A 25,249-nucleotide genomic window follows, 5' to 3' on the forward strand; every position below is an offset into this window, starting at 1 on the left:
CACAGCAAGACAGCGAGTTGTTGACGAGCGAGGACCACAGGAGCGTCCAATAAAACTCAAATTGATATCTCGAAGTAGATTTATACACCATTAAATGTGTCGCTGCTCGCCAACTCATTATCTGTTCAGCCAGCGAACCTGCGCTGGTGGTGGAGTTTTGCATAGATGTGGAAAGCTCACATCTTAAGGGCCATAAAAATATATGCACTACTCAAGGATAAAATGAGTAGCTCCTACTGTGCGTCTCTATGTGTTCTGCTGCTCTTTTCGCTTACAGTGATATGGATAAAGCTCTGCACTGATGGTAAAATTGGTTTTCTACTAACAACATACTCCACAATTATTAAAAGTCCTGGTAAGAATGAGTAAAAACAAAACTTGAAATACAAAAACTATTTTTATTGGATTTACCATCAACTAAATACACACACACACGCACACGCATACACACACACACACACACACACACATATATATATATATCTGAACAAATGTATATAAAGGGGAGGAAAATTTGAGAAATACTTGATTTTAATAAAATGATCTTTATAATCTATGCTTTACTTTATTGTTCCCGAACTTTAAAGATTTTCCATTCCTCTTTGATATAAATGTGATATGTAACATAATGCTCATTTCTTTTTTTTTTTTTTTACTCTTAGAAATGGGGAAAACTTGTGAACCTGTCATTCATATAAGGTAACGTTAATGTGGCAAATTCCGCATGGTTTTTATAATAAAAAAGTAGCTTTTTTCATTGTCTTGCTACATTCAATGCTATTCTTGTTTTGCTTTTTAGAATATGATTGCAACTTACTAAGAAAAAAATACAGATGCTCTCAAAATTTCACACACACCTCTTTAAAAATGCCACATTTTTCTGACCTTAATAAAATATTCACAACTATGTATATTATACTTAGTGATATTTTATATAATTAACTCCATACAATTTGATTGAAATATAAAAACGTTTTGTTGAACCACCTCTTGATTCAATGATAGCTGCCAGTCTTCTTTGATTCCCACATCTTGTGTTGACAATATTTGATTTGATAACTAATCAATACGTCCGTCAAAACATGAGAACATCTTGCACACAGCCCTCCTCAGATTGACCCGTTTATATCAGATGTAAGTCTGGACTCTGCTTAGGCCTTTGCAAAACTTTAATTCTTCTCTCAAGACGTCATTCTTTTGTTGATTTGGATTAAGGCTAGAATAATGAATCTCTCCTTTGCTTTACTTTCCAGCAGAGACCTGGAGGTTTTTGTTCAAAACATACTTGTGATTGTTTTTATATCAAACTAACTCTTTGAAAATGCGGGCCAATTTTAAGTTTGATTTCATCAGATCAGAACATATTGTTTCACAGGCTATAGGGAGATTTTTAACCAGGACTGGATTGTTTTTTTTTTCTTATTTGTTAGAATTGTGTCTTGCAGCCAAAACCCCTGTCAAAGTTAAAGTTCATGCCACCAAGAAACTTGCTTCTTATTGTAAATGAAACAGAAACGTAAAATGAATTGCATGGTGTTTATAATGAAAGAAAAATAAGGATTTTTGGTAACACTTTATTTGAAGGGGGTTGAATAAGACTGACATGACACTGTCATAAACATGACATAACACCTGTCATGAACATCAATAAGCCTTCATGAATATTTATGACTGTTGTCATAAAGCGTCATTCGGTAAATTATGACACTTTTAATACAAAGTTGACATTATTCAAAATGTCTTTGTTATGACAAATTGACATTAACCAATAAATCATTACTGTTTAAACTTTACCTTTAATAACATAAAGTTACCTGATTTTTAAAGTGCAATCAGTAATACTTTTATAACAAATTTATATCAGTAATGATTTCCTGGTTAATGTCAAGTTGTCATAACAAAGACATTTTGAATAATGTCAACTTTGTATTAAAAGTGTGATAATTCACCGAATGACGCTTTATGACAACAGTCATAAATATTCATGAAGACTTATTCATGTTCATGACAGGTGTTTATGACAGTGTCATGACAGTCTTATTCAACCCCCTTCAAATAAAGTGTTGCCGGATTTTTCAACTTTGTGCTCCTGTCGCATGATCCCTCTTATCTTTGTCTTTGTTAATTGAATCAACATTTAGAATGAATTGCTTTTCATAAAACCTGTTCAAAAGTGATAGGCACTCAATAAATATAATGCAGAGGCCCTTTTCTCATAGTCAGTCTTCAAAATGGAAAATTCCTGAGCAGATGTTATTCAAAAGAGGCAGATGTGCCGATTTCCAAGAACTGCAATAATGTGTTTTTGAGGTCACTAAGTCATTGCGATAATTTATTTCAAGGCTTGTGTGCAACATTTCATGAGGTGAAAATAAATGTGGAGGCCACAATACTTCAGTCCCAGAATGTTAATAATGCATGTATGATCTAGAACTTCAAAAGCAGAATTCATTTTAGTAAATGCATGCAATGAAATTGTTAGATTGAGAAAAAAAAGAGTTCTAGTTGCAAGATTTCAAATTTATTAAAGCAATAAATCAGAGCATGAAATTGTTTAAACATCTTATTGCTATGTAAAATTAAAAATCCTGTACATTCAATGAAAAAGTTTTACTTTTAATAAATAACACAAAATTAAATGAGGCAAAATTAAAAAAAAAAAAAATGGTATCATGATGGGGAAAAAATGGGGACACTTCAGTTTTTAGCAGTTTCAGCAACAGCATTGCTGCTAAACACAAGTAAAAATGGTTAAAAGTATTCATACTGTACTGTTTAGTACAGACTATTATTTTTATAAGTCATACACACTGAAGGTAGAATCCTAAACATATTTAATTATATTTCTATCTATTAACTTAAAGGGTCTAGAAATGAGGTCCTACATTGGGCCAAGACATATTAGCCTAAATAAAATCCAACATATGAACACATCTGTGAAATCACTGGCACGTGCTTTTGGACAAAGGCTGCAGCTGCTTCCCGCATAAATCACTCCCGTTACAGTGCAGTAAGTGAGAGCTGACGAGTCTAGTCACTCGGCGTGTTAAACAATCTCTGAATCGTGACGCACATCCTTGTTGTCCTCAAAACATCAGCACTGGGGATAACAAATGTGAAAATGAAGCGTCCTCCCCACGACAGCAGAATAATTAATGACAACACAAAACTTCAAGTATATCCCAAACGCAGCTCCTTTGTCTATCTAAAGAGACTAAAGGCATGCATTCTCTACTAATGTGCAGCCGCTTTCGCTCTCTGTGACACACTATGCAAAATGCATATGAGGAGCTAGTGGGTGCTCTCGGTGAGGTTTGGCTCTTCATGCCGTGACTTTAAAGCCAGCTTGTGTTCCAGGAGGCAAAAAGGCTTGGCTTACTACATTGACATTCAAACCGCTTTAATTGGGCTGCACTTAATCTCACACAAGTAGAAACAAAACAGCGTTAGCATTCAAAACACCAAGTTCTTTGCGCATCACCTCTTTCCCAGTTAATTAATTTGAGCTGCATGATAAACAACATAAAGTGACTGTTATTAACGTAAACCATCTGATATAAATTGTGAAATAAATTATAATCCGAGTACAGAAATAAAATTACTAATTAGGAACAGCAAACAATAAGCGTTCTACATCAACGTATTCAAATAAATCAAAGCTTTGTTGACGTTATTCCCAGACTGCATTCTGCAGCAGAGCTCACTGCATTTGTGAAATACCTTACAAAATAAATAGTTACATAAATAAATAAATCTTGCATTGTTTATTCATTGTTAATTCTTCCTTTTACAGTACCATGACTTGAAACTGTACAGTGAAATATAATACAGCAGTTACAATGAAGACAGAAGAGTGAAGCCGCCTTCTGTTATTACTGGTGCTGAGGAGAGGGATACAGGGAATGGTTAGCTGGTCTGAAGAAGATAAACAAAACTAAAACACTCTACAGTAATCCCAAATCATCCCGCATTTTTTTTTTTTCTTTTTTTGGATCTTCCACAAGGCGATTGGGATGGGTTGAGACCCCATCCAGTGTCCAGAGCTGCCTCAAATTCACATCCATACTGGGATTACTAAGATCTGAGTTTGGCTTGGGTGGGAGTCATGGAAGGGGTGGGAGGTGGGGGGGAGGTTGAGGTCAAAAGGCGAGGTTTCGGCAGCCAGGCTTGCCACGGTGACCTCAGAAGTGGTCCATCCTGGCGGCGTAAAGGCTGCGGGAGCGTGGCATGGCCGTGGAGGCGCGGCCAAAGCTGGACGAAGGCCACTTCATGATGAACTGGGAGGTCACTGGCAGCAGGCACCTGGACAGACGGACACGAACGAGGGATGGAGGGATTAGGAGAAGAGGATGAACATAATGAGAGGATTAGTCCCGCAAAGGTCACAATTTAGAGGTCGGGGCGCTTTGATAGGCGCAGAGACGGCATATTGCCCACTTTTCATACATTGATCTTTATGGCCATCTTCATTTGCACAGCTCAGCTCTAATAATGGCGAGGGGAAGTCAGGATATTATGACACCTCTTAGCTTGAAAAAAGGAAAAAAAGAAAAAGAAAACCTAGAACTTAAAGAGAGCGATCCACATAATCACAGACATTTCATGAAAGACATATAACATGAGTTACCATTACCACAAAATATTTTTTTTCTAATAATACCAGATAATGTTGATTTTTCTTTTTTCATGTACAGTGCAGCAAAATGTGTTTCATGCCTTACAGATTCCTTTGTTTTTTCCTTTTTGTTGTTGACTTTAATTTACTTTTATTTTGGCACATGTAATTGTTTAGATCATCAAATAAGTTTTAATATCAGACAAAGATAACCTGAGTTAACAAAAAAGCATCTTCACATAGTGATTTTGTTTAGTAGGGGGGGGAACTATCCAAATCAAGATATCCTTGTGTGGATAAGTAATTGATCCCTAAACCTAATAACTGGTTGCCATGGAGGCAACAAATGTAATCAAGCATTTGCAAATATGCATATTTTCTTAACATAAATGACCAGTTCATGTTCAAGATCCTGCATTGGCATACTGTTTGAATTAAAGTCTCAGCTTTGATTAGGACATTCCAAAACCTTCATTTTGCTTTCATTTGGAGATGGTGCTGTGCATTGGATTATTGTCCTTCCGTGTATGTCAAGGTTGCTAGAGTTGAGAACCAGTCCTTCTCCTTTTGGGTTTATGTTTCTGGTAGAATGCAGATATGTGGTTCTATTACAGCAATTCATTCAGGTCCTGAAGAAACACGGGAGACACAGACTATCATACTAACAGTACCTTGTTTTTGATTTTTTTGGTTGAAATATATATATATATTATAATCAGAAGAGGAATGCTGACGTCACACAGCAGCAGACTGTGCAACTTTTGTTGTGAAAGTTTGTTTGGATATGTAATTAAAGCCAGGAGTAATGGGACTGCGATGTGATGTGCTAAAAATTCAACCATTTTTTGCGTATAGATGTATTGCGTCTGGCTTCCACTGGTGTCAAAAGATGATGCTCGTCTCATATTAATTACATAAAATGAGACAGGACCATTCAGACTGCAGATGATTTGAAAACATTAGGATAAGTATGGCACAATCAGATTTTTTGGTGGGCGTGAAAAGGTCGGAATTAGACCGAGCACACTGTCATGAAAAAAGTCGAATATAGGTCACATATGGGCAAGCAAATCAGATTTGGGTCGCATTCGCCTGCTGTGTGAATGTAGCCCTAGTTTGACGTCGCACGTAAAACAGCAAACGGTTTCCATAAAATGTTCCATTTTTGTCTTTTCGGTCAAGAGAATGTTACTAAATGTTTCCAGGATCACACAGGCTGTTGTGCTTTGGCCAGGAGGGGCTTTAACCTTTCTGTGTGCTTTATCATCTCCTTTGCCCTTTATTTGAGAGCAATCAGTCAAGAAAGCAGGTTGCGAGAGAAAGGGAAGACGTGCCGCAATGGTCGTTGGGCTGGAATGCGATCCTGTGACGGCTGTATTGAATACCAACACCTCTGTATATGGGTTGCATGCTCGACCACCTGTCCCACCGCAAAGCCCCAGCAGGGTCTTTAACCTTGAAGCTCTTTTGCCCATCTTTTTTTTTTTTTTTTTATGTTTTCTTGGTTCGGTTCTAGTGGCCTTAATTTGACAGTTGTCAGACAGGGAAGCAAGTCGAGAGAGAGAGGAAAGACATGCAACAAAGAATATCGGGCTGGGACTCGAACCCATGACGGCTGCGTCAAAGACAAAGGCCTTTGCATATGGGCCAACTGCTTTACCACTGCACCATAGCAACGTCCTTCAATTTGTTTCCCATTGTTGAATCACCATTAGTCACAGAATATGTGATTTTTTTTTTATGACTTCCTGGGTGAATTGTCATTATATCCTGAGAAGTTTTTGGAGGCTTGGAACTCCTATCATGGTTCTCCACTGCTCCATTTAGGAACAAAAGGCTTAGACATGAACTTGTAAACACACTGACATGTTAATGGCTTTGTATTTGTGTGTTGTAGATATTTTTTAGATGGGGGTATGATGTTTTGGCTTTGGGCTAGTTTGGCTTTAATAGCATTATTTCCCTCAACCTTCCTGCGGTCTTTGCAGCAAATGCTCAGGAGGAGTGCAGCAGATGTCACGGTCAGACAAGGGCAAGAGCAGGGGCGTGGGAGGAAGTATTCCATCAGACCATCAGTTCCCGAAACAACACAAATAAACCTAGAAAAAAGAGCACGCAGGGTCAGTGCAACACCGCAGCATGCATGCAAGAAGTAAGAAGCTCTTAGGGTTCAATGAACTCTGTCTCTTTAGACCGTGGGACATTAATAAATTAAGTCAACATTTGAAAATATTGTCTTCTACAAAACTAACAGGAAATCTTTCCCTTGATATAAAAATTTGGTTGATGATCTAAAACATTTAAATGTGCCAAAAATTAATGACAGTGGCAAATGCTTTTTCAAACGTGGTGTTAAATAAATTCAAATCCCTCAAAATAAATAGTCCTCTGCAAATAAACTAAGTAACTAAAATGGACGAATGCCAAATATAGAGAGCAAAAACAGAGCTAGAAACTGTTGATCTACTGTACATAAGCTGCAGGAGTAATGCATTGTGACCCATTGCTGACCTTTGGGGCAGTTTACTTTTAGTTTTTCTATAATTTGACCCTTAAAGTTTCTAGTATCAGGAACAGAAAATCCTCACCTATTGTTCCGAGGCACAGACGTCAGTACCTTTCTAAGACTTTTTTATGACACCTTCCACCGAGACAGAGCAGTGAGGCAGCTCCTGCTAACAGCGTTCCAGTACCTGAGAATGAAACCAGTGTCAGGTTCAGATAGAGTCAAGGAGTTGTGGGAGGTGGGGGAGGTTCTGGACCCTTCCACCGTCTGCCTTGGTTGCTTTAAATGAGTTGGATACTCATTTAAAGCAACCAATGTCAAATGCTGGGCAGGGTTAACGGAAGCTTAGGCAAATGCCGGGGTACTTACTTAAAACACATGAGATGGAGAGTTTTAAAATTCCACTCTGATAAGTCTGAGCAGTGATTTAAATTTACAGGCTTTTCCAGCAAACTTATATCATTGAATTATACATTCAGTGACCCTATTTTTTACATCTTCAGTGAGGATCTTTATTTAATAAAAAATACATCTAATGCTCGTTTAGTTAAACAAGTACAATGGTCACGAGAAGGAGCTCCCTGTGGAAGTGTTTAAGATGTGACAATCTAATCAAAAGGAACCCATTGGGGCTGAGGATTAGAGTGGAGGAATAATATCTTCTTTAAACCATGTGTAGCGATAGCACATTTTTCTCTGACAGCTCTCGTTTCTTGTGAAATAGCTCTTGGACAAATTAGCTGAGCAGCTTCTCCCTAAGTCGACTGGAAAGGAGAAGAAGAAGAAAAAGAAATAAAAAAAAGAAAAGAAAAATGTCGCTGAGGGCATTCGTATCAACAGAGCCTCAAACCCAAGAGAGTTAGGAGGGGATTCATATTAAATTGATTTAGTCCAATGAGAGTGTCCTTGAAACAGCTTCAAGTGGGTTGTATGGATCCCTGAAGCACAGAGTCTTCATCTACTCCTGGACTGGGTGAACAATGGCTCAGTGTGACACTTGTTCTAAAAGTTCTGCACTTCAGCCTCCGAGAGGTGGGGAAGTTCTGCTTTCAGCCTTTCATACATCTGTTATGCAGCCTAAAATGCAGGGTTTTTTGTTGTTTATTTACTCTGCAACAAATGATTTCATACAAAGATTTAAACATTACAAATGAACTTGATTTTTGCCTTGTTTTATTTGTTTGTTTTCCCATTGCTCAGCTCCATGCGTTCTGTCGCTTCCCCCAAAGTCAGCATGGCAAAGGAAAAAAGAAAGAAAAATATTGAACATTCATGTCGGGCTGAGTGTGTGTTCTTTGCAGCTCCTCTGCAATTCACTTTGAGAATATTCAGCTCATAAAAAGAATCACTCTGGCAGTGGTGAGATGTGGGGAAGGCAGAGCGCCTCTCACGTCCAAGCGGCTGCTGTCTCTGCAGGCTACATTTAATTGGACCCTCGTTCGGCATCTTCCAGGTTCGTCCTCCTTTTGATCACAAAGACGGCCAGAGGGGGAGGCTTGTTCATGCACTTGAGCTTTTGCTTAAATCCATCAACAGAGACATGAGCTGCGACTAACGGATGCAAAGTTGCTATAAACTACTGTATCTCCTGACAGGCCAGTCTACAGTCATCCATTGGGACGTGAATGCCATGGCGCATTATGAGAAGGCCAGAGAAAACAACATATCATGACTAAGGATGGACGCGGAGACTGCAACGACAGCTGACGCAATCATCAACCAAGAGGCTTCGGCGTCTCAAAGGTTATTCGCTGCCCACATTGAGCTCAACACCTCAATTAGCTCTAATTACTGCCACACTTTTCAGACAAATGAAAGTTAATAGAATTTGAAACTTTTGTCATCATGAGAAAATGAAGTCTTTTGGTATTGCCAGTAATTCCAGGCTTAACAAGAAAGTCATTAGTAAGGCTATTTGGCTACTTCCTCTCATCAGCCCACACAGGCCCACTGAGGGTCCTCCAGCTCATGAGGGTTTTGACACACTTGATCAGAGCTCTTCACACAGAAGGGATGTGTTTGAACAGGAGCAGACAGGTGTGGTCAGTGACAGAAACCCGGCGGATCCCAAGTAATAGACGAACTTTGATCCACATGGAATGCTGCAAAGAGGAGACCTAATCTGTTTACACATTGGATACATGAGGGAAAAGATGATTTTAAAGAAATCAAGTAGTCAACACTGCCCAGTAAAAGTATTCATTCCCCTTGGATTTCAAGTTCAGTCAGATTTTACAGAGATTTAACATCATTTTGCAGAACATTAATTTTGCTGCCAACATTAATTGAATTGGGGAATGTGTTCGCCACATTCCATTTTATACCATGTTTTTGCTGTGTTCGATAGCTGAATGGTGTAAAATTTAAAATGGGACTTCTTTCGTCTAGCAAAGACGTCTTCCTGACTATCGTTCATAGAGGCCAGATTTGTGGTTAGTAGTCCTGTCCAGGAATTTTCACGCTTGAGTTGTGGATTGGCCTCTTGTCTGGTTCTCTGTTTGTCTGGCCTTTTAGTTTAGGTAAACAGTTGTGACTTGGTAGATTTGCAGCGATTTCCTATTTTGAGCGATAGAATGGACAGTGCTTTGTGAGAAATTCAAAGCTAGGGATTTAGATGTAGTTTAAAGCTGCATTAAACTTATCTGTTGTGTTTATTTTCTAAGATTACACACAGGTGGAATTTTGAAGGAAATTGGTTGGTATATAGTGGTATCATAGTGTAAGGGATTTAATACCTCAGTAGGGGAGATTGGGGTAAGATGAGTCATTTTTCGTATTAAGGATCACTACATCAAGGCAACCTTAGTTTGATTGCAAACTTGCATATCTGCATATATTTCAGAATATTGTGCATTCCTTCAAATAATCAGAACAAATGTGGATATAACTGTTTTGATATTATAGCCTGTCCAAAAAATGGTGTCTCATGGCAAAACTTACCGTGTGTATGGGGTAAGTTGAGCCATATACCTAAACACACACTTCATCCTGTTTTTGTAAGGTGTACGGTACTGTAAATCTGCTGCACTGTACCTTAGGGTTTTGCTATTTACTCAAAATAATAGAGGGTGTCACCCTGGGCTTTTCTACTGCTATCTAAGGTTCTGATCTTTGCACTCTGTGTGGGTTGTGAGCACTTAATAGACAGCAGTAATAGAATCCACCTGTCAGTCTCGCCAACAAAAGTTTCATTAGGTGCAACTTTCTCAAAATTCAGTTTTAACTTGAGAGTTATTTAAAAAAGAAAATAAGAAAAATGCCACCTTTGTGATGAATTTGAATATTTACCTCAGACTTGAGCCACTGCTTCTGGTTATTGAAAGTTTGGCATTAAAATATGCCGTTTATGAAACCTGCTCACTGCTCGAGCCATCTGGCTTCATTTCACAGCCCTGAAGGTTGCTGTCTTCTAAGGCAAACCAGTGCTTCTTTGTATATGATCATGTTGAGGGCTGGGGAAACTGAAAGGTAATTCATATGGAAATGAAAAACATCTGTGTCCTTTTACCATTTTCTGCAAAACAGCCTTTCAAAAGCATCGTGCGTTTTATTGCACTTCCACTGACGTATAGGTTTACCTTTTTAAAGTAGGTTCAGAAACACAGCTTACACATGTACATGATGAGGTTTATGTTTGGCTATTCATGTTCATGGGTAATTTTAATGTAAAAGACAGGGTCAGTCCCTATAATCCACATTTTCTGTAAGTAAAATGCCAGCACTGAGCTAAAATATGACTTCAGAGCTTTTATATAGACCGCCACTTGGTCTTTCAGATGTAAATACAGCTAAAGAAGTCAACTTGAGTGTCTAGAGAGAGGGACCGCTATCGGGTCACGGCACAGGACATGAGCATGCACACCCATACACTTTCACATCCACACAGTTTAGCCTTTCATGTTATGCATATGCATCGATGGGAAAATAAAATTCTAATTGCTTCTCAGCCATCTGAAGTGGCGGCAGTGGCTTGTGCGCGGCCCTTCGCATGCCGATGGAGAGATGTGAGCCACTTGTGGAACTGCAAACCACATGTTATAAACCAAACTTTTTTTTTTTTTTTTTGCCCCTGTCAACCTGTGACGGGAAGAGAGCGGTGCTTAGGTTGATCATGGCACAAATGCGGTGCAGGTGAAGCTCTCAGTTCCCACTGAGACACTTGTACTTCAAATGTTCTCAGGCTACAGTAGGATGCTCTTGATTAAAACATTGTGTTAAAGACGTGGTGGCACTCGAGTGCTGTGCTGCAAACAGGTTGAATGTTTGCAGTGTCGACTGAAAGTGCTCCAGTCTGAATGTGATTTCTTCTCCTTATTTTTTTTTTTTCTCTTGCAACACAGAGTGACAAATTTGGGGAAAACAGTGCAATCATTAAACTGTCTCATTATGCTATTATAATCTCAATATGGACTTTTTTTTTTTTTTTTTTGGCTAATGAGAGAAGGAGAAGGACATCATGCCAGACTGTTGGTTCTGCAGCCAAAGCAACCATCTTCGGGCAAGTTTGATCAGGCCTTCATTGAAATGTTGAAGTGGTGGCACCGACAGAAAGCAGTGAGAAGAGGCATTGTTGCAGGATGAGGGGGGGTGGAACTAAACCAAGCAGAGACCTGAGTTGAGGGGCGAAGAGACGGAAGAAGAGGAGGTAGAGGAAGCAGCAGCGACAGCAGCAGGAGGGGAGCCATGGGTGGAGGTTGGTCCAGCAGCGAATGGAAAGCTTTTTTTTATACAAAGATATATAGACAGAGGAAATAAGGAAAGACAGACAAATGCAAGCCTAAAGCTATCCGAAAGGATACCTTCAGCAAACATGTGGTACTGAGAATGATCAGATCAAATAGAGAACATATTTGCATTCACGTACTCGAAAATCAGTTCAGGCAAATTATAAAAGAACGTCACAAGAGATAAAGCATAAAAAACACCACATACCTTTTAACAGCTAAGGTTTTTATACACTAGAAGCAAAGTGATAGCTTGTTAAAATATGTGCAAGGCTTATGAATCATGTAAAGTGAGGCCGCAGGAAAAAAAAAAAAAAAAAAGCTCTCTCTCGTAAGGTCATTTGCTGCTCAGACTCATCTGGGCTCTAATTGAATTAAGAAGGCCTCCAGGGGCCCCGGGCTAACCTGAGCGCTAATCTGTGGGCCATTATTTCCTGTTAACGGCACGATCCCTCTCTCTCCCTGCTCCCAACTCGGCTCCCGAGTCTGACGGGCCCACAGCATGTGTGATTTAAAAGTTCACTCATTCCAGACCTGAGCCGCTGTTCCCTGTGGCGATCTGCGTTAAAAATAGAATGAGGCTGATTTTTGCTTGTTTGTTTTATCGGGGGTTGCATGAAGAAGATGATGGCTGCAAGGCTCCGCAGAAGGGGGGGGTGGGGTAAGCGGAAATGTTTCCTGAAAGAGGTTTAATGATGATAGCTGTATCGTAACGCGGTGTTTGTCAGTGCCTTCCAAAGGGAATTTATTACTTGGCACTTGTGGGGCTTTAGGCTGCTTTGATTAACACTCCACTTTGACCTAAATATCAGATTAAAACACCAAAATAAATATTCATCAAGGTTGTTATCTTTACACATGTTCAGCACTGCAGCAGGCTTCATTCATTGCCTCTGTGTTGTGTTTATTGTCTGATTTATTTTTTACTACGTTTTTAAATTGTTCACGGCGTTGCAGCAATCAGCCAGAGCATTGAAACCACCTGCAAGATACTGCATAATGAGCTGGACACAGGACATCTGGGAATTTTCTTGTGATGTCATGTCGTTTTGGGCCGTGGTGGGGGGGCTTGTAAATGCAGACACCCAACATTGGATTATTGTGACCTGATCAATGCCAATAACACTGACTGATTTGTATATTTTACATCTATATTTCTGTTCATTCTCTTTATTTCACTTTGTTTGTAAACTAAAACACCGTGATCTTCACATTAAGTAGTTTTAAGTAAGGATGGAAGTCAGGGCGTCTTCCAACTGGATGTTGTAATAAAAACAATGACTTTAGTGTTTATTCAGTCTCAAAAATGCAAGTTTAGAGGATCTGGCTCAGCTGGATTCAAGACAGAGAATGACAGCACTAATCCCCCTTGAGCCTTTTCACATTTTGTCACATTACAATCCCTAAGCTTCAATGTATTTCATACGTGATTGTTTAAGTATTTTTTTATTTTTTTTTTAATGTTTTTTATTAATTTTCTTGTGATGTCATGTTTCCCATTGTTTTGAATGTTGACCAAAAAAGGACAAATGTGGTCCCATCTGATTAGAGCTTGTTGAGAATAAATAGCTGTAAAGGAAATGACATGTTAAGACACTGTACTTAGAGGATGTAACGCACTAGGGAACGCCCTCTTTAGGGCGCAGCTTAGACAATGGAGATCACAAAGTGTTCTTGTTTGCCATTTTATTCTGCTAGCCCTTAAGAATAGCATGAACTATGGACCAGATGTATTTTGGTATTAATAAATGGAATTCATGAATTTAACTCACTGACTCTTCTTCAACCTTACGTAGCATGAAGAACTGATAAATTCTCCACATTGCACAGCTTTGCCGTTTCCCTACTTGCCATAACCTGCAAACAGGATTTGTTATGGTTGTCTTTTAGAAAATAGATTGGAGTGCCTGACCAATAGTTGCCCTATTAACAGATTTGACCACCTGAGGTGTGGATCTCTGAGAATCTCCTTGGTTGTCATGTCTCTTTAAGCACTCTGACATGTTTTTATAGGTTTGTAGCTGTGTCATACACTTTCCATTCTTTAGATAAGAGAACTGAACACAGCTTTACAAAATGTTCAAATTTTGGGATTTTGTTTTATAACCTGGCTTTAATCTTCTCCACAAGTTTCTCCCTGACTTGTCTGCTGTGTTCCTTGAGCTTTATGATCTTGATTGTTGAATAATGATCTTTAAAAAAAAACCCTCTGAGGCCTGTACAGAGTAACTGCATTTATACTGAGACTAAATTATGCAGAAATGGACTGTATTTATTAATTGGCTGCCTTCTGAAAGCACCTTGCTGCACCTATTTAAAGGTGTCAGAGTAAAGAGGCTGGAAACAAATGCAAGACATTTTTTAATATAAATATATTTATTTTATGATTCAAAAATTATTGCAAGCCACGTAGCATTCTATCCTCCTTTCCATTTTACAATAATGAACTACTTTGTGTTGCTCTATCTTATAAAATTTAACAATGAGGTTTGTGGTTGTAATGTGACAAAAAGGAGTAGAATACTTTTGCAAGGTAATGTAAATGCATCTCAAAATTACTGGGTAGGTATGAAATAAATAAATAAATAAATTATATATATATATATATATATATATATATATATATATATATATATATATATATATATATATATATATATATTATATCATATGAATTCTCAAGACCAAAACTGAACATTTTTACTTGCATATTATTGCTTCATTAGGCATATTTCTTATTTTTATGATTTTTAAGTAGCTTTTGTAAAGCATTTTGAATAGCCTTGTATATAAACAAGGTTACACAGATGAATGTGCCTTCCTTCAAAAGCCCTGTGTGACTCGCACGTCTTTCAAATCTGTACTGCAGCAGAATAATCCAGAAAGACTGTCAAAGTCCAAGGAATCGAAACATTTGAACCCACTTTTTACCTTGTATCATCCCAATCAGGACTGAAGCTTGTCAAAGTGCCACGTGACTCTGAGACAAACTTGTAAACGACTAGCAGGCAGTCCCGGCACAGCTGGACGAGTCGGCGACAGCACTGCAGCTCCTGGGGCGACACCGCATCACTGCTCTTGCTGAAGATGATCTCCCACGACGAGCTGAAGAGCAGAGAGCCCAGTTAGCACACGAGTAATAAACATCACCAGGAAGCCTCGCTTACAAGTTAATTATGTATGCATTATGACCACAGCGTAACCTTTTCCCTGTTGATGAGTGCAAACACATCTGCATACACTCTGAAATCTACCGGCATGGGGTTAAACCCGGAGGAGGGATGAAACAAATCCAAGTACAGTTAACCCTCCTAACAATCCTATACATACCCCTGACTGGGAGAGAGTTTCAAGAACTGAGACAGACAACCCCGGGGGGGAAGTTTTGATGTCTTCCCCTCTTTGCTCCTTGGGAGGTGGGACGTGCTTCCTCTGAAAGGGTTCAGAACTCTGTGTTTCCATTCTCCTCTTCCTAAGTCCTTTCTTAAAGCCTGCTGAATTCATTTCCCACAATAGCTGCTGGGCCGTTTGATTGTTGTTAAGTCCCTCAGATAAAATATCAAACAAGAGACAGAGAGGAGCAAGGAGGGGGTCTTCACCCTGGATTTAGAGGGTGCTTTTGGAGCAGTAACCGCCTCACTGTCTCTGCGTGATACGGGGCTCCCTGTTGGGTTCATCCATGTTAGAACGTGCCACGTTGAAAGGAGGAGGCCAGGCGATAGGCTACAGAGCTAGCTGTATCATCCAAGACCACGCTGTGATCAGACAAAGATAAAACGAGGGGGGTGGGATGCAGCCTTGGCTAAACTAATCCTTGCAGGCTAATGTCCCTCCACCCAATCCCTGCCATTTCAAACAAATTCTCCTTTTCAATCACTTTCCAAATTCTCTCAGTCACTAAGTTAGTCTTTGACTGTCCCTACTCTTATCAAGCGCTTCATCTCGGTCACCTGTTCTCTCCCTCCCACACTCGCCCTCAATTAGGACTCTGATGGAAGCAGGAGAGCAAAGTGGAGAGCTGTGGATGGCGACTCGAGTTACCCCCCCTGAGCCCTCTGTGCCAGGGGGAACACGCCGCCGAACAACTGAACTGTAAATGATATGGAGACTAGGAGATGTGAGAAGGTCACACCTTTATCTCAAAGGAGATGAAAAGCCAGCAGTTCAGCAGCTGTCAGCAGGTCGGGGTGGTACGTCTGAATCTTTCCGCTTGTTGTCTGATTAATGCTTGTAAGACTTTAGTTACGGGACAAACCCCAACTGATCTCGATGTAAAGTGTTTTTTTTCTATTTGTTTTTTTTTTTTTAGAAAAACAACTACTGAAATGTATCACTTGTGGGGGAAAAAGGGAACTTCTCTTTGAATTTAAAGTAAATATTACTTAAAAAAAAAATAAACCACAAGAAGACTTCAGACTGTCAGATAACAGCCTGAACTAAAGAGGCCTTCATTCACCTCCCACCCGATTCCGTTCCTCCCTTTCTCTTTCTCCCTGCTCTCACCTGTGAATAAGCCCTGATTAGGCCCGGTTTAAGTGGAGAAAGTGCAGTGGGGTCTGCTTGATCTGTCAGTCACTCCACATCTCCATCTTTCAGCCTGTACATTTTTTTTTCTGAAGTCAGACTGACTGGAAATGCCAAATTGTCCCTGCTGTCAGTAAAAACTGGTTTATTGATGAATGGAGGGCTCACAGGCATGGGGAACCTAGGCAGTGCATGAGCCTCTAGTTATGGAGATGGAGGAGTGATGCAATGAATGAAGTAGTAATTGGCTTGGAGTGCAAACACTTGTTTCTGTTGACTGCAAGCGATTCAAATTCATTCGTGGTTTGTGATACTTTTTCTTCTTTTTTGTCTGTTTGATTTTGCGACAAGTACATCCCACTTCATCTCATGTCGAAATCATTTTATACTTATTCTGGAAAAATAAATATAACTCAAGAGTTTTTGTGATTGATACTTAAAATTTTTTAAAGTTTATCAGAATGTTGAACTTTTTTTTTTTTGTTTATCTTTTGCTCTTTCTATATGACTCTGACGTGACAAAAAGACTAATTTCTCTTAGCTAGTGTTAAATTGGTAAAACCAGAGAACATGCCATTCAAATAATGCAGATGTGTCTTATCTTTATAAGCAAGTAAGCAACAAGAAAATGGTTGCCCATAAGTAAAGCCTCAGTGTCTACTAAAAAGTTTAAAACAACTGGACCTGTGACGAGCAAGGCTGGACAAAAAGTCGACTTTCTTTCCACCCAAAGTGATGAGAAAAACAAGAGGAGTATAAAATATTCAAAGCTCCTGGCAGCAAAGACTGGCTTTTTGAGGACCAAGTCTCCATAACAATCATTACACACTTTTCCACCAGGTTGTTATTTTGTTCTTAACTCGATTAAATGAAGGTTAAATGCAAAAAACGAAAAAGATTACAAGTCAACTGAATATTCAAGAGGCATGTCAGGAAAACGCTCATTCTGTCCTACCATGCATTGTTAATGTGCTACTGTAATTTTAATCGGAACCGTTTGCTTTGATCAAATGACATCAAAGTTTTCAGCAAGAAATACTGCAGGAGATTCTGGAGTGAAACAAGTGATGAATATGTTTCTGTTAAGCATGGTGGAGGATCTGTAATGATGTGGGATTGTCTCACTTCCAAAGAGCCTGGGCGCCTTGTCAGAGTGCATGGCATCATAAACTCTTATTGTAAACCCAGGAACACTTTAAAGTAAAATGTGTTGGCCTCTCATAGAATTCTGAAAACAGGTTATCACTGGGTCTTTCAGCGAGATTACATGAAAGACCCAAAACGACAATGGTTCACCAGACACAAAATCAACATTTGTTTTCTCCTGAACATGCCAGCCGCAGGCCCAAATCATGGAGAACATTTGCGAAGTGAGCTGAAAAGAGAGTACTCTAGACTGTGGAGCATCTAAAAAAAAAACAAAGGGTACGAGACAAATTAGGAGAAAACTAAGTGTCATGATTTCAGGTAGAAAAATATCTCATGACGAAGGAATTTCTTTCCTCCTATTGAATAAAAGTACAGGAATTAAAAATAGATTATTTTTTTTTACAGTGTGATGAATTCAAAGCAAATCATTGAAGGGCTTCATACCTGAGGTGCAAACAATTTTGAAGGACAGCGTATTTAGAACAGACCCACTGGTTTTCTGTTCAGTATAATTTTAAGGCTGTTGCCTCGTTTGTTCATTTTAATAGAATTCATTTGTAGACGCAGCTTTAGTCGAGCTCAGACCAGCCTACCCGGTGTTGGAGAAGCAGCTCCAAAGGCCCTGGCCATGACTCCACAACAGTCGATTGAAGACGCGTTTAAAAAGCCGATAGAGGTGCAGGTTCTCTACGTCCGGCTCCCTCCAGATCCGCTGCAGCACCAGGCGAACGTTTGAACGAACAATGTCCAACACCTGAGGCAACCAGAAAGTAAGTGTGAGATGAAGAGAAAAACAACAGCTACTTCAGGTTCAAAGTTGTGCAAGTAATAGGTGTGTTTGTTGCAATGAAATACATAATGACGTTTCTTATTTATATGCAGAACTTGGCATTTCTTCCCGTTGTAATTTCTTCCTGTTTTTTCCCTGTTGATCTTACCATGAAATTAGCAATCACACAGGCTCCCAAATTTGCTCACCAACAAAGAGCAAGCTTGCATTTATGAATAAATCCGGTGAAAAATGCATATTCAACAACACAAACCGACTGAAGAAAAACTTTAATCAAATTTTCCACTGTGCACTGACTATTTGAGCAGTTTAGTCAGTGCTTTCAAAGAAGTCTCCATGCAAAGATACAAATCCAATGTCTTTGTGTGTGTGCGTGTGTGTGTGTGTGTGTGGCTGAGCTGCAAGCTAGGACGAAAAACCATTGGGGCAGACAGTGGAGAGCCTGGAAGAGAGCTAATTGCTGCACCAATGTCAGTCTTGGAGATAAGGTGTCAGAAGTTCCCGGGTGGTCCACAGACACCTTCACCAGGCTTCCATCTTTCCCCCTCTTCCTTTTTCCTATCCCTTCCCACCTCACAACCATCTATTTCTTCCCTTTTCTTCCCCTTTTCATCCCAGCTCAGAGCAGTGCTGAGGCTCTTTTGACTTTGATTCCTCGCTCCTCATTACTGAAGTGCTTGTCCGTCTGTGCATCCACGTGTGTGTGTGTGTGTGTGTGTGTGTGTGTGTGTGTGTGTGTGTGTGTGTGTGTGTTTGTTATCGATGCAAAAGAAGTGAGATTTCCCCACAGCAGCATGAGGCGAACAGGGCATGCATGCGCTCTCAGACAAACTGATAGATGAGTAAACACACACAGATATGTCTTGGTATGGTAATCAGGCGGCGGAGCGGTGGGTGCTACGTTCCTGACCTCTGCCTGCTGCTCATTAGGCTGCTTCACTCCAAATAAACATGAGCTCACGCCACCGAGGCCCACAGCTGAGCACAGCGGTGCAGAAAGCAATGGCTGAGAGATCACATCATTACTGACACGCCTACTGGATGCCATTTCACGTCTTGTCCCCTCTTCTGTTTTGTTTACATCTTTTTTGGTGGATCTACCTCCCATGGTCTGACATGGTAATGATCTTCATGTTTGTCATGTTTTTTTTTTCCTGCTCCTTTTTTTTTTTTCCTCTAAAGTTTGATTTGGGGATTACTTTTCGTGTTTTAAAAGTTGTTCAAAAGCTTTCACAGAAATAGGTAGGCGCAGTGACATTTTGTCATGTTCGCTGGTTTTAACAACATCCATTCCGTGCAAGGCGACGGTATAGAAGCCCTGACAGCAAAGGCAGAGGCAGGCCATTTATACGGACGTCAAAAGATAAATGAGCCCCATTTTTAACACTTTTAGACCTAACATCAAAAAAAAAGAAAGGATTATCATGGCGAATTGTGTCTGAAAGAAAAATGTGTCCCACATTTAAAAAATAAAATAAATGAAGCATTATTTCAGAGAAATGTGTCCTAGACAGGGTTCAAAATAAACCTTTTTTATTTTGAACCATCAGAAAACTGGGAAGAGGTGTTTCCCAAAACCATGTCAAAGCATTCACAATATATTTTGACAAAAAGCAACAACTTGAACCTAAACTGATCTTCAGAGTAACTTTGATGGGTACATGGACATAAGTAACAACATGCTTTTAAAAACATAACTTCAGTTTTATACATAGCAAAATATAATGCAACCCAATGCAAATCATGAATCAACTCACTTTTGAGCAAATCACATTTGCGAACAGTGGGAGTCATATTGGTCCTATCTATTTAAAATAAACAACAAAAGCTTAAACTATATATTTTTGCTGTCTTTTCTTTACCCAGAGCTGGCTTTCTTTTGAGAAATTGGGAGACTAATTTGTTATCTTTATTTTTCCTAAATTAATTTTAAAAAAAGATAAAGCTTACCAGTTCTCTTTTTCTCTTATGATGTTTGACGACATGTTGGAAAGAAACACGTTTCTCTAAACTTTTACCAAGTCAAACAAACATAAAAACACAATTTTATTTTCAAGTCTTTTTATTTCAAGCTTTTTCTTTTGTAACTCAGGTTTTGTATCAGGGGTTCTGATTCAGACTTCAGCTGCTTTGGCAAAGCAGCTCAGTTCATCAATATTCAGCTCTTGTTAAAGATTCTAGGTCATTACTATGGTTTGACCTAAATAGTTCTATTTTAGATCTGGTTGTATGTTTAAGGTCACCGTCCTGCTGAAAGGCTAATGTCCGCCCAAGTTTAAATGTTTACGGAGCCTCCAACAGGTTTTCTTCCATCACCAAGTGTAAAGCAGCTGGGATGGGAGTCGGATTTTGAGCCTGAGGATTTGGTTCGGAACAGGGAAAGGATGGTCTGCTCATAAAAACCGTGGAGTTAAAAATGTCTCGATGAAAAAACAGCTGAGCCCCAAAGGGAAGCTCTTACATTGGTAACAAGACATCGGCTCTGATCAAAGAACAAGATTCTTTGATCAGACAATCAGAATGTGAAATACACATTCTTCTTAGGTGGGCTGGACTCGACCTTAGAGACAGGCTGCGAAGCTCCGTCATCTGAGAAGAGCTCGGAGTAGAGGCGCCGCTCCTTTGCATCAAAAGGAGTCAGCAAAGGTGGTTGGAACATCTGATCAGGATCCCTCCTGGGCACCTCCCTCTGGAGCTTCTCCAGGCCTGTCCCTCTGGGATAAGGCCCTGGAGCAGACCCAAAACTTGCTGGAGGGACTCTGTCTCCCTTCTGGCCTGGGAATGACTTTGGGTTCCTCATAATGAGCTGCAGATGGTCACTGGGGAGAAAAATGTCTGGGTTCCTCTAATAGAATTATTGCCTCACTACTCGTTCTTGGAAAATGGGGGAAAATGGATGGATGGATGAAATTTTAAATGGGACATCTTATGGTTTTACTTTAACCATAAGATACCAGTAAATCTACAAAGGCAAGATCTTAGGGGTTCAAAACTAGTAGTTATCCTGTGAACTAATTCTCCCACCTGAGTTGATGATCTCTTTAGCTCCTCCAGAGTTACCAAAGGTCTCTTGGCTGCTCGATTTAAGGCCATCTTGTCTCGGCTAGTTTAGTGGATGATAATTTTTTGGGAGATTTGTATTTGTGATGTAATATTCCCATTTTGAGACAGACTAAAGCATGATCTTTGAGATGATTTTTATGTCTTTATGTCTTACTTGTCTGTTGTGTTTCTTGGATTTTCTTGACATTGATTGACTAATTAGATGAACTCTGAAGGCAACTTGTTGCACTGGGTTTTTATTTAGGGGCATCAGGGGGTGAATACATACACACCACATTTTTCGGATTTTTATTTGAAAAAAAGAAAAATGGGAAAGTCGTGCATTATTTTTCTTCCAGTTCTGGACTATCCTCTACTCTGTGCTGGTGTAAAATTTGAATAAAATACAAATTTGAGAAATTAAAATAGATGTGAATCATAGACAAAGATACAGACATAAAGATACAGTTACAATAGACTTAAATCAATTAAGAACTGCCAAGGAGTTTGGATTCTGCTTTGCGACTCACCTTCCGCTGTTTGGTCGAGTCCAGCTTCACCAACCAATATGACGCCACCTTTGATTTATGGTATCTCCAGTTGTCGAGAATCTGTGTGATGAGCATTAATGTTAAAGCTTTGGAAATGCTTGTTACAAACAAAAAGCAAATCTATTATTAAAGACCATTTTATGAGATGGAAACTTCCAGTTGCATTAAACATTAACCATCTTCTCTGAGCATTCAAGGTTTCTTTTGTTTACGTAGGAGCAGAGAGAAAACTATTAAGGTAAATTTATTCATCGTTTAAACTTATTTTTTAGACACTCGTGTTCAGGATTTTTCTTTCCAGTGAAACACTAGGTTAAAGAATAGCAAAAATGTTTCCTTACAGAAAGGAAAAACAAAAAAAAAACATCTTAGTAATATCAAAACAATATTTTAGTTGGACTCATTATGGAAGACCTATCAAACCCTGAAAACTGCAGTGTTGCTGGGTCTGTTTGATGGTTAATCTAATCGCCTCGCGCCTTCGTCAAATCGCTCCTCGTTTCAATAGAGTTCCATGTTCAAACGTGACGGCACCATTAGACACTGGGTTCCTTGCACAATATTTGCCACATCAAGCTGCACAGGAAAGCAGAAGGTGACAGACTGTTTACAGCAGCACAACATAGACCGTCTTGTCTTGTTAGTGCTCTGAGTCCTGTCTTTATACTCTAATCAAGGGAAAGATGTTAACCTTTACAAAATCACATGTCACAATACTTCCTGTAACCAGAATTAGAAATTTTTTTCTCCTTTATATGTGTGACTCTTTTACAATCCTGTGAAATGGTAAAATCTCAACAACAACAAAAAAACTCCTACTTATCGAGGTTATGTTGGGAAAAAAAAAAATTGTATGTTTTGATATATTTAAAAGCTGTGTGGGTAATTCTCATTTTCTTACTATAGAACCAGAGTAAAAGTGCATATTCACCCATTGCTGTTGCTGAGTTGACTTAAGCCACACTTCCCCACTGATGTACTTATGTCACATAAGGTGCTAGATCCCCTGCAAAGAGGGCTCACAGTGGAAAGCTCCAGTGCAATTTACCTTTCTGTTCTCACACACACATATCCACATACAAGTGGCTTTCCAATGTTTTTTAAAAATCGTCTTTTTGCAGGTTTGCTTTTCCTTAGCCACTTGTTTAATGCTAACTGCAAGTGCACAGCTGGAACTCAGTATTTTTTGCAATATGGGGACATTTGTTTCATAGACTAAATCTTTATGTTTGTCTTTAAAAAAAAAAGGCAAAAACAGACAAAAATAAAAATAAAACTTTCCCTTCTGCTATGCTCTTTATTTTACATATCAAGATGTGGGCAAATTTTTCAACAAAAAATGCACATAAGAAATGTCTCTTATCAGCCGATCGTTAACTGGAATAAAAAAATGAGAGACTTTCAGTGAAAGATTAGTGAGACAATAACTCAGATACAAATATGAATTAAGCCTCTCAACTGTGAATCATTACAGAAAACAAAATAAGCGAAGTGAATACTCCTCCTCTGAGTTAAGGAGTCAACAGTACAGGTGCAGTCTCTCAGCTGTGCTTTCATTTTGCGTACAGGAGGGGCAGTGGTAATCACAAAAAATAGTTTGGAGTCTGTATTGCCTGCAGCAAGTTGTAATTTTAAATCATAACAGCTAAAATCCATTATTTGTTGATGAAAGTCAGTCATGTCAAGAAAAATATATTTTTATTAATTTAGTAAAACAAAAGCAAGAGAAATTTGTAGTCCTAAAACTGAAGCTGATTGTCGAATCTTGTGCCCCACGTATCCTTAGATTTTATACTATTTATACAACATGCAGAGACGTAGAGGAACCCTACTTAGTGCATAGAAAAGCTTCATCTCAGTAAACTTGATCATCCCAAAAAGTGAATTTATTAATTTAATTCTAAATCAAAAAGTGGTAATCTTATAAAAAAGGCCATTGCACAAAGAACGACATATTTCAGACTTCATTTACTTTGATGATTATGGCTTACATGTAATAAAATTCCCAAATTAATTTGCTCATTAATTTTACATACATAGATATTATTGCCTAACAGATATTATTACTTGCTTCACATATTCACAGTGCTTTTTACATTATAGATTCAAGATGAGCTTTACAGTTTGCAGGGGAGCCTGACATTATGTGCCTTTATTTTCATAAATCGAAACTTGACTATATTTAAGTTTTTTTACTAGCTGATTAACAAATGTACATTGATAAAAAATAGTTAAAATATGCACCATCTGCACATACAAATTTAAAATAGCAGGGCCCTCTCCTGTCAGTTTCCATGCAATTACAAAGGAAGTGGCTGTGATTAATAGAAAGGAGTGGAGGAGAACAGCATTGGACTGCAGGCAAACTGTTGCTGGGTTCATTTCAAATATAGAGGAAGACAAGTCTGAGCTGACATGCTATCGTAAAGTGAGACTGGGAGATGAATCGTAGCTACACTGTAAAAACAACCAAGCAGGCAACAGAGAAACTCAAAGCATGTCTTGGTTTCTTTGTTTCTTATAAATTACCTTTTTTTTTTTTTTTTATCCCAGCAGAAAACAATTAAAAAAGAAAATGTAATTAAACAAATGACCTGTCTATAAGAAATCTTTGCCCACCTCGTCTAGCACTGCCTCAGCCTCTTCTTCAGTCTTCCCTGGAAATCTGATCCGCATGGCGGTGAGCGCTGAGAGGGTCTGACGCACCATGTCGGCCTCCTGCTCCTTAGCCTTCAAGCTTATCAACGGTTCCCCCTAATAACATGTACATGCCAACTTAGAACAAAACTGTACACACACAGCATCACTGACATGATGCTGCATTTGAATCTGCATGTGAATCCTTCTTTTACCAGGGGAGTGAATTAATAATACAACAACTGCAATAAACATTTTAAAACTAGAATTGGATGCACAAATTTAGATTTATTGTGGATTTTCTCTAACCCCATACAAGATCAAAATTATGGATACAGGCTTAGATATACATTCCACTACCAATATTAGGTTTTTTTGTCATTTAGGAAGGTTAAGAAAAAAACCACACACTTTCTTAGTCGCAATTCCAAATAAGCTTTTGGCTAAATTCTGATTGGATTTTTGATCATTTTTTTTCCTGAGGAACTAATCCAAAATTTGTTGGTTTCCAGGCATCCCATTCCAGTAGTGGACAAATTCAAACATTAAAATTATGAAATATGCAAACATTAAGAATTACTTAGGTGCTTCCATCTTGAAGTGCAGCTCCCTGCACTTCAAGACAAGGCAAAATTACATGCAATGGTGAACTCACCGCATAAAATGCAGAAAAAATAACATGCATGCAAGTGAGTTCGGACCTTTTTACAC

At 39.0% G+C, this 25,249-nt stretch overlaps 1 protein-coding gene across 6 annotated transcripts in view; it reads right to left on the bottom strand.

Moving 5' to 3' along the window:
- Positions 1 to 2,508: 2,508 nt before the first annotated feature.
- The window catches only part of ttll7 (tubulin tyrosine ligase-like family, member 7), a 73,108-nt gene continuing 50,367 nt past the window's right edge, over positions 2,509 to 25,249 (bottom strand). For 2 of the 6 annotated variants that reach the window (XM_015044691.1, XM_015044696.1), the window contains 7 exons: positions 24,521 to 24,655; positions 21,881 to 21,961; positions 18,112 to 18,272; positions 14,777 to 14,950; positions 11,732 to 11,838; positions 7,204 to 7,308; positions 4,215 to 4,302 (listed from right to left, as the gene is read on the bottom strand). In XM_015044691.1, the coding sequence (XP_014900177.1) occupies positions 7,226 to 7,308; positions 11,732 to 11,838; positions 14,777 to 14,950; positions 18,112 to 18,272; positions 21,881 to 21,961; positions 24,521 to 24,655 (741 nt within the window). In that variant the 3' untranslated portion in view covers positions 4,215 to 4,302; positions 7,204 to 7,225. Of the gene's footprint in view, positions 4,303 to 6,584; positions 6,715 to 7,203; positions 7,309 to 8,225; positions 11,839 to 14,776; positions 14,951 to 18,111; positions 18,273 to 21,880; positions 21,962 to 24,520; positions 24,656 to 25,249 lie in introns of those variants that run through there. The other 4 variants (XR_001426456.1, XM_015044695.1, XM_015044694.1 and 1 more) reach the window with 4 other exon arrangements.

This window comes from Poecilia latipinna, unplaced genomic scaffold, assembly GCF_001443285.1.
Source record: "Poecilia latipinna isolate Pla-1442-1.1 unplaced genomic scaffold, P_latipinna-1.0 Scaffold687, whole genome shotgun sequence".
In the NCBI taxonomy this organism is placed as follows: Eukaryota; Metazoa; Chordata; class Actinopteri; order Cyprinodontiformes; family Poeciliidae; genus Poecilia; species Poecilia latipinna.